Source organism: Gymnodraco acuticeps, unplaced genomic scaffold (assembly GCF_902827175.1).
Source record: "Gymnodraco acuticeps unplaced genomic scaffold, fGymAcu1.1, whole genome shotgun sequence".
In the NCBI taxonomy this organism is placed as follows: Eukaryota; Metazoa; Chordata; class Actinopteri; order Perciformes; family Bathydraconidae; genus Gymnodraco; species Gymnodraco acuticeps.
Window position 1 is genome coordinate 2,612,655 of NW_022992344.1, and position 16,168 is coordinate 2,628,822.

The window sequence follows — 16,168 nt, forward strand, 5'->3', positions numbered from 1 at the left end:
GGCATGAGTTAGGGAGCGCTGGATTTGTGAAAAACTCCCCTCTTCCTAAACCACTAATACCACAGTACTGGCAAAACGGGAGGAGCCGAGTGAAAAACAAGCGCCCCTCATCCCAATCCACCCACACCGCAGTATTTTTTCTTTTTTTTATCCCAAAGAATATATTGTATATTATCGGGGCTATTAATACTTGTATCGGGTTCATCGGGATGACGTCATAATTCCTATTATCGGACCGATAATTATCAGGCCGATAATTATCGTGCACCACTAGTATAAATATGAGTGACAATGTATGAATGTGTGCATTGAAATATGACAATATGAGAGCAAAATGTATGAATGTGTGAGTGTAAATATATATGAGTGTAAGAGTGAAAATATATGTATGTAAAAGGAGAATGTATGTGTGTAAGAGGACCAGTATGAATTGCGGCCTGTACGGCCCCTCATAATATACAGTATGGAAACGCTGGAGAGCTTGGCATAACACACAAGACAATCTGGCAACGAGACAGTGAATGGCTGGGCCTATACAGACATCACCAGGTGTAGACAATAACGACGTGACAAAACAAACACCGGGGCGGTAAACAGAGAAAGGGAGGAAGTGCGCAACAAACATATTAGGAAGACAGACTATCAAAATAAAACCCCAGAACTAAACTAAACATAAAACATTTAACAGAGTTGACGACGCACAACAGTAGGTAGGCAAGGCATTGTGTGCATACTCAACCCATGTCAAGTGCTCACTCCATTCCCTTTTTGGCAGGGAAACGGGGTCCAGGGGGAGTGGCTGTACCCGTAGGATAGAAAAAGGGGAAGTGACGTCTGACTCAGAGGTCGCGCGGCTGTGGAGAAGAACGTGTTGCCCACATTCTGTTACTGAGTTTAGGCTAGTTAGCTAGCAGGTTTATTGTTTTGGGTGCAGTCACTTTTGCCTCCACTTGCTGTTCAAATACATGTTGAAAGAAAAAGTAAATCTGTTTACAGTTCTGTTTCATATGGGTGTTGAGAGATGTATCCATAGATGTAGTCCCTAATTTTGCTCTCAAAGTGCACCAGATTGATGCATTTAACTTCAACATTTAAAAATCTCTTCCCGGGAGAGCATGCCCCCGGACCCCCCTAGAGGAGGTGAGGTCCACCACCTGCCCACACTCCCTGTTAAATTGTCTCACCCACATTGAGGATGCTTCCTACGCCCATGTTTTATTCCATGCGTCAAGTCAGGCAAATTGGGTCCAAATGTTATTGCATCAATGATCTGTTAACATTAAAACCACTAAATATATGCTGTAACTATTTTGCTCTAGGCAACTCAAGGGCTCAGATAATGTGATTACTATATGAATAATGGTCCAAAATAACATAAAATGCATAGGGTTTTTTGTTAAGTAACATACTTTCGTCGCCGGCCGGCCGATACATGCCGCGCATTAAGTGGGCCTGTCTGTCAATTCATCCCCGGGCCACTTTTTCCTCCCAGTCCGCCCCTGGTATCCGGAGGTGAAAACTGTAGACCCCGGTCTGACACAATGTCTCTGGGTATTCCATGAATGCGAACAACATGATTAAGCAGAACTTGAGCCGTCTTTTTAGCAGAAGGCAATTTATGCAGAGCAATGAAGTGTACTGTGGGGGAAACTTCTGAAGCAATAGGAGTCAGGACTCAGAGAGACACAAGGAGAGCTGGAGCTTTGATGGCAAACCCTGACGGTTTATTTGGAGCTTTGGCCGGAGAATTCACAAGACATGTCACGGGCCACGGTTTGACCACACGGTAGAGATGCCGCAATCAATTCTGAAGAACTCTTCTGTAGTTTGAGGTTTTAACTAGTTTGCAGTGTAATAATCAACATTCTTCAATAGATAGACTAAACAGCTGAGGACACTGAATCACATTTGTTGTCGCTTATGGCTCGGGGTCATATATACCCCGAGAAGGATGTGTTCCAGGTGTCCCACAACAATAACTATCTCTGACAGAGAGTTGCCCGGTCATAAACTGGCAACATCAACAATATGCTAGGGCAGCCCCTCCTTATGGGAGATAACGGCTGCTCAAGGTTGGTCAGCTGCGTCAGAGGGCGAAGGAGGACATGCAGGGCAAATTATTCCCCAACAGGTCCTCTCTTAGTATCAATTTTGATAACTTAAAAAATCCTATTTTAATAATAATTTGTTCAATACTTAAATCAATGAGAATCTTCAGAATTGAGTGTGGGCTTACACAATAACAATCACATTAATAACAACACAATAACATTGAAACATTCAATCACAATGATTGAGACAGCCAATCATAATAGAAAAATCATCTCTCATCAGTGTTTGGAGCATCTTTTGCCAAAAGCATAATAATGAACACACGTAAAATCACAGATACATAATAGCAAAAACATTTCTTTGAAAACTAATATGTTTTAACATTTACTCATTAGTTAATCTCACTTATCAAACTATACAATCCAAACTAGTTTACAGCTTAAAGATTTACTTCAAGGCAAACACTAGTCAAAGCATTTAAAAATCAGGATCATAAGAGATCCAACTAAGGCAGGGGTCGGCAACCCGCGGCCCACGGGCCGCATGCGGCCCTTTAAGCCCTCTGTTCTGGCTCCCTTGAGTTTAGACAAAAATAAGAAGGAAATAAAATAAAAGTATTTGTAGGACTATTTATATTTTGTTGCATGGTTGAAAATGTTTCGTATCTTGTATTTTGAGGTGATACTGTGACACATAAATAAAAAACAAAACGGTTTTAATTAGGTCAACTAAAATAGGCGTCACAGTCTATGGCAGGACTATTCAATTACACATTCAGTTGGGCCAGATTTTATAACTACAAAATTCAGCTGGGTCAGACATTTAGCGGCCTGTAAAAAGCGGGTAATGACACATTTTAAACCAACACATATTACTGCGATGAAAAACATGCCATTTTTATTCATTGTTCATCTAACAAAGGTACGTCAAAAAGTGCATAAAAACACAACAAATTAGCATTAATTTAACAGAATCTGAAAATCACAAAAGTGCATTTAACTGAATACAATAATAGCAGTCTTAATAAATGTCCTCACATACAAAATAAAATTGGATACATAATGACACATGCACATCAACAAGTGCATTAACAAACAGTTAAAGAGCTCCAATGTAACAAAAAGAGGTAGTAGCCTACTATAGCAATACTATTTTTTCACTTTTCAAGTAATAACAAAAAAATCATACGTTTTGGTCACATTTGACCCAGACACATTACAAAGTTCATTTAAATGAATACAAAAAGAACTGTCAAACCCGCCTAGTGGAGGTATCGAGTCCCCACAGGGTATACAAACCCATAACAAGGGATAAGGGTAACTATGAATGAATACTACACTACACGTCTACTATAGTAAACTAGGTGCTTACTATCACCTCATTTGTGATTTGTCATCGCTGACTTTCTCAATGGGAGAAGTGACATTTTTAGTTTTGAACAAGAGCAGTGATTTTTGGCTCATATATGTCAATGCAATCCTAAGACATTGGTGAAGAGTGCTGTCAGTCAGGGAGCAGCGAGTGCTACTTTTCTTTTAGTTCATGTGTGAAAAGCTTGATTCACATGTGCAGGGCCGCCTTAATGCACGGGCTGACATGGGCTGAAGCCCAGGGGCCTACGGAGATCAGGGGCCTATCATGAGCCAATAAATAAAAACATTTTTTTTTTTTATTTCAGATGTTTTTAAAAAAAAAAAAAAAAAAACAAAGTCTTGGCTTTCAGAATATGAAACTTTTATTTACAAAATCACACGATAAATATATTTTTGAAGCTTGTAAAGGGAAGAAGACAGCTCTCCCTCGCCACTCTGCTGTTCTGCTGTTCCCCTCCCTCCGCTGAAATTATGAATGTAAGGCATAGATAACACGGCAGTATAGTAATCATAGATAACACGGCAGGGTCCGTTACTGTTTTCATCTGGTTTCAAATAAACAAAGTCTTGGCTTTCAGAATATTAAACTTGTTTCGGCAAATTCAGATGATAAATACAACTTTGAAGCTTAACGGCATAATTACAAGCGGAGAACGGAGTAACTTGACGTCGCAGCAGGCATAACAACTGCCGGTGTTTCTCGTGAGTGTTTTCCCCGGGAAACAAACACAATACACACAAATGCAAAAATACACAAACACACACGTATACACACACACACACACACACTCGCAAGCTTCCCCCAGACCAGTAATCCAAACGAAAATATCTTCCCTCCGTAGTATTTTGATCATTTGCTCCGCTAATCAGTGGCATTTTCTCCCGGAGGCCAAGGGAAGCCAGGCTTCCCCTGTTTTTTCGGATTGTAGTTATAATTTAAATAAATAAATAAAAACACTTTGTTTTGTTTCGATAATTCTCCTTTGCTGTGTGTTGCTGCCGGACCGTCGCTCCCCCATTCTCATTGAGTATTTTACAAAGAGTGAAACAAACAGCGCCCCTCTAGATGTTATGGTGAAACAGTAGATTGCACTCACTGTTGCGAGAGGAGGCCAGCCGAATCTGGCTTCCCTTGGTGAAAACAATTGAGGGATTGACCAATCAGATGAGGCCCACGTGATGCCCCTGCCAACCTGTGATTGGTCAGGGCCATGCCAAGGGAAGCCAGCCGCCTCATGCTTCCCTTCAGAGGCGGCTGGCGGCTGGCGATTTGATTGGACACTGCCATCCAATCAAATCACATCAACATCAGTTTTAATACTGTAACTGTCATCACCGCCGTTAGAAATGATCAAGCAAATTAAGCATTATGGAGGGTGGAGATTTGGCGTACTTAATCAAACATAACCTTACTAAACTTCCGCTACAGCAGCAACTGAAAATTAAATCAGATGACAGGCCAATGCCCGCACTCGAGTTGTGTGTACACAGAGGAAAAAGGGAGAGAATCGGACGTTCAATGAGGATAATTATGTCCGCACGGAGTGGCTAACTGGAAGCGCTAAACTTCAGCGTCTATTTTGCTGGCCATGTCTTCTTTTTGACAAGGATTCGTGCTCCCTGAACAATCCTTGGGCAACTTCAGGATTCATCGACCTGTCACGGGCAATTGAGAGGCACGGTAAATCCAAAAATCACATAGATTGTGTGATTGTCTGCATTAAATTAATAAGGAGAGAGTTTCAGCTGGAGAGTGCGTGCGGACCTTTCGGTTAGATAACAGGCGTGTGCAAGTCCTGCATCTGTGTGATACAAATGTGTGTAAAATGATACCGGGCGCTGTAATCACTCATCTGGTTACGTTATTGACCACCCCCCCCCCACCCAAAAAATGGGCTTCCCCTACATTTTTCCCCACGCCACGCTACTGCCGCTAATCAATCAGATCGATGGATTCCAGAGATTTTTCTCACAAATGATGACTCCGAAACAGTCCGTGGGCACCACCTAACAGCCAATCAGAATGAGAATATGTTTCACATGTGACGTATTCAAATTGCGAGTGATTGAGTGACAGATGAAGGTTGTTTAGGAGAAAATGTCAGAGAAGAAAAAGTTTGAGAGTGGCGCTCGGAAAAGGAAATGGTTGAGGGAAAAGGAGTTTCGAGACAAGCAGCTATTACAAAAAATGCCGAAGCTTACAGGTTATTTTAAACCTGTAGGCCAGGATGAGGAGGAAGGACAGATGAGTTCTGTACCGAGCGGTAGCGGTGCCGGCCGCGGGGCCTCGGAGCCAAGGTCGTCTGGTTCTGATAGCGATGGAGTAGCTGGAGTAGCGGGAGAGGAAAAACAGACATGAGGGATGTTGGAGGAGATGGAGAGGACGACGAGGACTTGCTACGTGGAGGGGAGCCAACGGCAACCGGACAAATACATGAGGGAGGCCCGATACGTCACTCATCTGGAGGAGAGGACCAGGCGCGCGTAGAGCAGAGTGGAGAAGTGTGATCACAGAGCCTGCCGAGGCTATACATGACTTTGATTTGTTGTTTAAATAGGGGGCCTACAAAACCTATCAGCCCCAGGGCCTGATGGCAGGTTAAGGCGGGCTTGCACATGTGTATATTGATCCAAACATACTGAGCACACAGATCGCTACTTTCTGAACGTTAGGGAACTGCTGTTTTTTTACATCACTCCAAAACTTCGCTGGCCCGTTAGTGCGCTGCTCTTGTGCAATGGTTACGGATGACTGCATGTCAATACATTCCAGTGTACATTTCCCCTCATCGATGCAGGGGACCACTTCTTTGGCTCTGGTTGATACGTCCCCCTCTATTGCAACAGTGAAGGGGTCTCTGGCAAAGCCCATCACCTCTGTGGGCAGAGCAAGTCCATCCAATCGACCGGCAAAGTTCTCTTTCAACCTCGCAATGAAATATGTCATCACATCCGTGATTTGTGCCGGGGATGTGATGTGTTTGTGGAGCGTCGGGAAATGCAGCATCCGACCCGTACTCAAGTCGGTCGCGAAAAGGTCCAGCTTGACTTGGAATGCGCGCATCTGCTCCACAAGATCAATGACCGTTTTGTCTCTGTTTACGCTTCAGAGTTGAGAGAGACATGTTTTAGAGTTGCCATCATCACCGTTACTAGCAGCACCACTAGATGCACTTTCAAAAAACGTGCTGCGTTGTGGTTTAGTGGTTTCTATGCAACGCGGAGTGTTGCGTTCATGGTCTGTACTAGTGTAGGAATTTGGCTACGGGAGGCTAGGCCACTCGGGAGTTGGTTCTGGGCCGCATCTGGCCCGCGGGCCGCCATTTGAATAGGCCTGGTCTATGGTCACATCCTGCTACGGTCCCGCGCGAGCGCCTTTTCTTGGAGGCGAATAACCTGACCCCCGGCTAGATGAGCCGGGGGTCAGGTTATTCAAAGAAAAGTACCGGAGGAACACATGATTTAATTCTGCGTGGACAGAGTTATATGCTTTCACAGCAAACGATGCTGGTTTAACGGTATGTCTGATATGTAGAGAGAAGTTGTCAACGGTGGTGCAGCCTTTACGTATCGAGGAACAACACGGGAGAGGAAGACAGCTGACGATCTTCAGTCATAATTCAATGGGGTATGTAATTTATTTCAGAAAACACTTTTTGTTATATTCCATGGAATGCTCTTAACGTCCCGATAGCAATGAATATATTAAATGCTTTGACAATAAATACATACAAAAATGTCATCTGTGTAAGCCGTAGCGCTGTAAAAAGCACGACCAATCATCTGAGCCGGCCCGGCTAAAATAACTGGATGGCCTACCTGCATGTCAGCCTTCCATCTGTGCACAAACTTATCTCGTGCCCTCATTGGTCATGTGCGCGTTCGTGTGTGTTGGAGGAGGGGCTCTGTAAGAAAGTCTGAAGGAAGAGGCATATTTTTTCCGGTTGTGTACTTTCAAATTCTAGCGCACTCGAGCTGGTTTCTCCATTCTTACCTACCCTACCTTTAACTCTTTTTATGGTGCAGCTATATGTTTTATTTATTTCAAAGTGGGCCCATTTTAATAATATTTTTTTTTCCTTCAAATGTGCAGAGGACTCCCCAAGTGCTGTGTTTAATTTATTTTAAAGTAGGCCTGTGTATTATTTTTAATTCTCCTTATAAGATTTATTTGTTTCTTATTAGAGGTTAACAGTTTTATATCATGTAATAAATAGCCTAATAAATGCAAAAAAACGGTAGTTTTTGTCTGATATAATAATAAAAAACTATGAAATATGTTTTGCGGCTCCAGACAAAAAAATGTTTTGGAAAAAGGAGCAAAATGGCTCTTTTGGTCAAAAAGGTTGCAGACCCCTGAGCTAAGGTATAAGAAATTCACACTTGTGATCTAATCAATCTGTAATCTGTAAAAATGCAGTGTCTTCAATATAGGATTATATTTACTTTAGTTTAGCTCGGATAGATGCTATGCAATCTGATACTGTTGGTACCTGTAAATGTCGTTAGGTATGTAAATTGTAAATCCCTGTATCTAAGTTGTATGATGTCCTTTTGTTTTTCTTTTGTTTTATGTTTTTATGTCTTCATGTGGAACCTACTTGCAGCAGGTCTCCCTTGAAAAAGAGATCGATGATCTCAATGGGATTCACCTGGTTAAATAAAGGTTTGAAATTAAATGAAACAATACAAATTATAATACTGTCATTCTCTACATTGTCCCTGTATTTTATAATTATTGTCTGTTTTTCTTTTGATGTTTTTCTTTTCTTTATTTCTTTTCATGGCTTGCACATTTGGTTTATTGTAAAAAAAATTGTTTTGGGTTTGTTTGCCATTGTTGTTTTTGTCTTTATCCTTTGTGTTGTTTAAATTATCTTACTAAACATTTTTTGTTTAGTTTTGCCTATATGGGGTGTGCAGGAAGATGAGGGAGGGAGTGGGGAATTTAGAGAGTGTGCTGTGATAATAAAATGTATATAAAATGGTCCCTCTTATTGTCCACTACTATGAAATAAGAAGACGCATAAAAATATATATATTTATATTCAATTGAATTTTATATTGTATGTCTTTTTACATTTTGTAATATACACGCTGGTTTGTTTGATATTGTACAAGAGTGATTTGATTTTTGAAATTCTCCGACCTTTACTCAATCAATCAATCAATCCATCAATCCATCAATCCATCAATCAACAACTTTATTAATCCCCTTATGAGCAGCAGCTTATGTCAGGCAGGAACATACAGGAAGAAAACACACAGATACACCCGGGAGCACAGATGTGGATCATTCCAATTTACACTATAAATAGTTCATAGCATCACAATAATAAATAAATAAATACGAGCTATTGATATGGTAAGTTTGTTTTATAGGTATTAATTCAAATACGTATTACAGTTCCTAATAAATAGTAGGTTTCATTAGACTCAAATATAAGCATACACTAACTGTATATATAAACGTGGTGCCCCTTTCAAGGATCTTATTGGAAAATGTATGAATAACAATGAACAATATTTATTTTTTAATGTGATATATTTTAAATATATTTATGTCATCTTAATTACTAATTACTTCTCATAGCATTTGTTAATACCTTTTTAGCTACTGCAATCATAATTTTAGTGACACAATATTATCAGACCCTGTTGATAAACCCTCTGAACCTTCATGTTGAAAGTTATATTGAAAATAATTATCATTTATATAATGTATATAAAATGTATATTTGTTAATACAAGTATATGGTATGTTACACAAACAAAACATGCAAAAAATGTAATAAATAAATTCACATTACGTAGCTAAAAGTGTCTCTGTTAAGTAATTATACATCCTAATAAGTGATTAATTCAATAAGAAAAGTGAACAATATGTCCTTGTTATGCACACCTTATTTTGCCCAGCTTACTTTGTTACATTACACATTCAAATTATAATTTGCATCGATAAATATGATGACATGCTGTAGCTTCAGAAATAAAACAACTAATGAATATATGCATACATATAATGTAAACATATGATCATGAAAATTCAACCATCTTGGAGTATACTAAAAACAATATGTTTAAAACAATTTAACTACTTTACTATGACACGCATCATTGTTGCAGAAAGTTTAAAGTTATATATGAGAGAGCTCAGTCCATATCAGACCTCTTACTTTAAGCACTGGGTAATATTTTAAATCCTAACAGGTTTAGAGCATAAAAACCTACGTGACAAACATTTTCTTATTTCTGGCAATTTCAGGCCATATACAAAGGGATTTAGAATGGGCGGAATCAAAACAAATTCAAGTGATAAAAATACTCCTAAAAATGGATTTATTATTTCAACGTCTATCCTGCTGAGAGCAATATCACAAAACAAAGAAATTGAAAAATTGACAAATGTAACAATGTGTGGCATACAGCTTTGTATGACTTTGCTCTTGAACTCTAAAGAGTTTTTCCAACAAATAACACAAATGCGTAAATATGTATACAAGACAAAAGCCAGGGGCAGAATGACTGTCGTTGTAGTCATCAACATTCCAACAAGGTTGTTAAGCACAGTACTGATACAAGCCAATTTTACAACAGGCCAATTGGCACAGAATACCTTAGGTATCTTATTGCCACACAATGGAAGTCCTCTGGCCAGATAAACACAAGCTCCAACAGAAAATATGGGAAAGATCCATGCAAAGGCAACCAACTTAGAGATCATCTTTGATGTCATTTTGCTGTGATAGTGCAAAGGTTGACAAACAGCAACATACCGGTCATAAGCCATGACTGCTAAAAGTAATAGCTCATAGGATGCATAGGTGTAAATGACATAGATCTGAATGAAACAAGCTGATCGTGGGATCAAATGCGTATTAGACAGAAGGTCTCTCAAAAATCTGAAAAAGAAACCAGCAGAACCGTACAGAGAGTTAATAGAAAGACACATAATAAAAATATACATGGGTTTATGTAACGCTTTCTCTTGTGATATTTCCAGTATTATGACAAGATTAGCAGAGATAATGACAGCATACAAGAGGAGACACAGGACAAATGCTGGGTACCGGTAGATGCCTATGTTCACAAACATGGTGAGGTTAAAATAAGGGGGATACGTACCGTTTTCCATTTACCCCTATAAACAGTAAAAGAGATTGTTTGATGAATAAAGACAATTCTACTGCAGGATCTTAACAATAGTTAGTGCCGCTGCAACACCTTTTGGCCTAAAAGTGAAAGGTTAGACATGAATTGAGCCAGTTTCAGGTATTTGGAAAGCAGTGAGCAAAACAAGAGAACAGAGCAATACAATATGCAAGAGGAGTACAAGTCAGTTAGATCAACAAGTAAAACATACGTTTGTTGAATTAGAATGATCACAGTCTCAATTATATCGACTGTAAACATCAAGAGGTTTCATCACGTCTGAATATCCTTCATGCAGTCTGTGCGTTCACAGGAACAGCTGAGAGACTGTTTATCTTTCTATGTGTTATTACATCACTGCAGTCATCACTCTATGGGGAATTTACTAACTGCAAAACAAATTACCCTATTTTGATATGGCATGCAGATGGTAAAATAAAAATTGCTTAGTAGATAAATTAACCTAAGCATTTATACACGAACACACTTTGATGGCAATATCAGGCCGATGTAGACAACACATATTAAAAACTATTAAAGACTAGTCATACTACAGTGTGTGTACAGGGCCCACCAAACATGTGCATTTAATGGACACACTCTCCGGTGCGCTGTTTGAAAGAGACAGCTTTTAATAACGCTGGAAATGGCCGTTTTAGCAAATCGTATCACACAAACTTTTTTTTAAACAACTATTTGTTAGTTTTTCCTTCTTTGTTGGCTTACCAGCTAGAGGTGCATATGCCAGCAACCAACCACAAATTGCAAAGTCGAAACTTAGAGAGCAAAGGGGACCCTTACAGACAAGGGAAGTATTAATCAGGCAGTTTACAAGGCCCTTCATACAACTGCATTTGCAGTTTGTGATGCTGTCGGTACGTTGTTTGCCAGAAGTTGTAAAGCATTTGGCTTTTCTTTATTCCATTTTAAAGGCACTTTACAATTATCTAGAGCAGTGGTTCCCAAACTTTTTGTGCCCAAGGCACACCAAAGGACAAGTAAAAATCTCAAGGCACACCTATTGTGCAAAATAGCCCTTATAACACGTGTTATCACTCATATCATGTAAAATATCTGTAAATGTGCATAATTATTTACTAATGCCAAATAAAAGGTGACAAAGACAACTATATTACTCATGAAATATTTATTAACGAAATATTTCAGAAATGTATTTGAAACTTTATCAAATTAGACTTCATCAAAGCAGCAACACACTCATTTAAACCAGACAGGTCACAAAATAAAAAATGAGGCAAAGGAAACTCAGCAGAAATTCAGCACAGAGAACTGTCAATGCAAGGAAGCTGCATTGTCCATGGTCCTGAACTACAAATTATAAATGTAACATTTCAGCAATCAGCATTGAAACATGTGCTATTGTAAATATGTTGCCGATTTACAAATTAGTGAGATACATGTGTCTGTCGGGGCGCGCAGATTTTTATAATCCTTGGTGGCACTGTATGTATAGTATGGGCTCAGAACAGTCTCATAATACACACATGCGCACAGAAGGATTCACACTTGTATTTCATGATCTGCAAAAGGATTCACACTTGTATTTCCGGATCCACACTTGTGTTTTTCAATGCACACACAAATGTATTCCGTTTCATATACATGTAAATAAAATCCAAATACAGAAAAAAGTTTTACATATGTATTTTTGATCCTCACTTATTTGTTTTCCGTTTAAAACCGCTGCACCTGCAAACACAAACAGCTTTCTGTGCACGGATCGCTGTGCATTCGTGTGTGGGTTTTTTGAGACTCCCCTGACGGTCAGCCGATTCGTACTTGTAATTATTTCTATCTATAGCCAATCAGATGTCTCCTCAATTCTAAGCCAATCACATGAGCGCGCCCCCACGAGGGTAGATTTATTGCGTTCATGACGTAGCGCTTCATGTACACATTTTGCGCAGTCCGGAGCTGACAGCTCCATGGAGCCTGCCTGCAGGCGCTAATCTCAGGACACCTCCACTCTCAGTACAGCGCCACTTTCCGAACAGGAAATGCACGCAAATACAAGCCTTTATATTATTAAGGTACAGCGCCACTTTCCAAACCATTGATGAATGCTTGTGTACACAAAAACGGAAGGCAAAACCGTTTTAAATGTGTGTTTCCTGTATGGCGAATACAGCTGCTTTATTTATGTCTGTATGAAGTTGTTGTGAGTGTGGAGGGAGCAGCTACAGGTTAGCTTAGCCTAATCGATCAGTGCACTACGAAGCCAGTGCTAGACAGTGACCTGTTAACGGGGGGGGAGCCCCGCCGGTCATTATCGGCCGATATTCACTCTTAATAGTTTGATCGGTGCTCTCTATAAAGGCCGATCAGGAGAGCTGGATCTGATCGATATGGACATAAACACGAGTGAAGTATAACCGGATGCGAGAGAGAGATCAGATCAGCTGCTGAGTCTGATGGAGACACGCTGCTCTGCATGATCACCTGATGCTCCGCCCTCTGTTTAGCGAGCTGACCAGACTGCACAAAATGCGTATATGAAGTAATCTTACCCTCGTGGGGGCGCGCTCATGTGATTAGCTTAGAATGAAGGAGACATCTGATTGGCTATAGATAGAAACAATTACAAGTACGAATCGGCTGACCGTCAGGGGAGTCTCAAAAAACCCACACACGAATGCAAAGCGATCCGTGCACAGAAAGCTGTTTGTGTTTGCAGGTTCAGGGGATTTAAACGGGAAACTAATAAGTGAGGATCAAAAATACATATATAAAACTTTTTTCTGTATTTGGATTTTATTTACATGTAGGCCTATATGAAACGGAATACATTTGTGTGTGCATTGAAAAACACAAGTATGGATCCGGAAATACAAGTTTGAATCCTTCTGTGTGCATGTGTGTATTATGAGACTGTTCTGAGCCCATAGAGATGGGGTCGTTACAAAAAAAATGTAATATATTACATATTACTTTTTTTAAAAGTAATATATTACACTACTTCGTTACTATCTACATAAAGTAACTCGTTACTTTACTCGAGCACGTACGAACTGCGCATGCGTGAGTGGCAATAACTTTCCTTACCAGCAGGCGGCGGTAGTGTGTATTTGTCATTCAAAACAGGCAACAACCGGAAGACAGAGAAGAAGATATACGTGATATAAACAAACAACAAATAGCGTGTGCGGTAGCTTCACCTTAGTATGTGTTCTTTGCAGGTGTGTGTTGAGGTTTGACGTGGTGTTTACAGCAGTGGATAACAGCTTCTGGCCTGGACACAGTTTGCACCTCACCGTCACATTCCTGTCTATTCTTCGGACGAACTCAAAATAATGGGCATACCTCCACCCCTCGAAAGTTATCGCTGACTCAGCCATGTTTATGCAGCACTGCACGTGGAGACGTGGACGCGCAAGTCGCGCAGATTATGTACATATAAACCTACAAAGTACTGATAGTAAATTTAAAATTAAATAATTATTTTTGTGTAGTTGTATATTGCAATAATAACGTATGGTTGTCACAAAATCCCACGGCACACCCGGACTTGCCTCACGGCACACCGTTTGGGAACCACTGATCTAGATAACAGTGGTTAATGGTTCATCTTCTCAAACAATATATACTAAACTGTAAATTGGACAAACACCAACTGACGCACAACTCCAGTCGTGCCATACAGTCTGTGGAGTCACAAATTGTATGAAGTGGCCTCGATTGTGCAGGTTAACATTTGAATGATGCCGTCTCAATAGCCTCAACTAGTCTTACAAATGTAACGTCTTCTCAAAAACATATGACCACCCCAAGCTACGTCATAGCCCTAATACTGCAAAAACCGAATCGAATATTGTTCTAGGATGTTAAGCACCAGCAGTATTAGATCTCTGGTATGGTATACCGCTAAAGTAGATATTTTATTTCCAACTACTACTTGCTGACAGTTTATAAATGTTGAGTATGGGATTGGGAGTTTTTTGTACAAATCGGGGGGAGGGGGGCCTCATGACAAAAAAAATTGCGTTGGGCCCAAATTTGGCCAGGGGCAGCACTTGGTTCATCTGATAATTATCTGACAACAATACATATTTAAACATTTATGTGCAGTAACTTAGCAAATGCCTTAATCTAAAACAAATTGCTTACATTCTTAGATCCGCACAAAATATGATATCGTTACAAAGGTATCTGGTTTCCGGCTATCCAGGCCTTTATCTTAAGAATGTCTTGAAGGAACTTGGAATGTTATTCACTTTTTGTTTAAAATAACCAGCATATAACTTAAGGAAGTTACTTTTCCAATTCAAACTTTGATTTCTACATAAATAAAGATAAGGCTCAGCGGATGGAGTCGACCGGATTTGCCAACGTGGGGCTGGAGCTGGAGCGGGGTCAAGGGTTGCTGGTAGCCAGGCTGCTGGGACCTTTGGTGCATTCCAGTTGTACTGGGAAGAGTATCTTTGGTGCAATCGACCCGACCACGGATAAGCGGGAGAAGATGGATGGATGGTGTATATAGGATATACATATTTTATACATATTTGTTTACATATCTGTATATTGTATAATTTTATATTCGGGATTGTTTGAAACGTCGATCTATCTGTCTGTAAACACAAACTGAGTAAGATTGACATTAAAGTTGACTTTAACTTTGACTATCTGAGTTCCCAGTTGGAAATGTCAACTGAAAATTAAAGGTCAGACTTTCTACGCAGCATTCAGCATGGGCTGGTAGCCGTGCTGCATGCTACATACATTCATATTCGCAATAGCAACACACACTGGATAATATCTAACACTACGATTTATAAAAAAGCTCAGAGCCCATGCTAACGATTGATCTCTGTTTTCCTAATTGGGTTTCATGAACTTCCTTGTCAGTTATAGATTTAACTATTGACATATGTATACCAATAAACTATAAGCCTGTTAGTGGACTACATTCTTCTCACCTACGGAATGGAATCCTACAATAAAAGTACAGGAATATTCTTCTCACTCAGGATTTATTCCTTCTGCTCAAACCAGTAATAAACTGCGAAAAAAGGTATCTTGTCTGATCTAATTGAACACCTTTAAAGTATTCTCACATGTCTTAGAAAAAGTAACATCGCTCTTTATAGTTTTGAATGTCTTTTAATACTTTATAATAATCCTGTTATTGTTTTATTTTAAATGTTTATTCATTTGCTTTTATGTCTGCCACTGTTATTTTCTGCTGCTGCCTATGTTTGCTAGGGAACTCTTGAAAATGAATAAAGGTAAAGTAAACAGTACATTTTTTATGGACACAGCCACATATTATTTTGCTTTCATGAAGGGGGTTCAGAGGCTGGTATAATATATAACCATCACTTAACTTAAAGCGCTTATTGAGAAATGTTTGGTGCCGAGAGAGGATGTTCAGTATACATAATTGACTCAAAGTAATCTACAGTGGTCATTGTTAAAGATGACACATTATCATTGTTTCATTCATTTTATTGGGATTATTAGAAGGCAAAACATGTATCAGATCTATAGAAATATTCTGAAGTTATAATAATCATACACCAGGCTAATGGAGATTAAGAACTATTTATCCCAAGAAAATAGATTATATATAAATA

At 39.6% G+C, this 16,168-nt stretch overlaps 1 protein-coding gene across 1 annotated transcript; it reads right to left on the reverse strand.

Annotated features, from left to right (window-relative positions):
- Positions 1-9,621: 9,621 nt before the first annotated feature.
- On the reverse strand, positions 9,622-10,560 carry LOC117541585 (olfactory receptor 6N1-like). Its single transcript, XM_034208794.1, has one exon. It carries the CDS (start codon positions 10,558-10,560, stop codon positions 9,622-9,624), a length of 939 nt encoding a protein of 312 aa, XP_034064685.1.
- Positions 10,561-16,168: the final 5,608 nt, after the last annotated feature.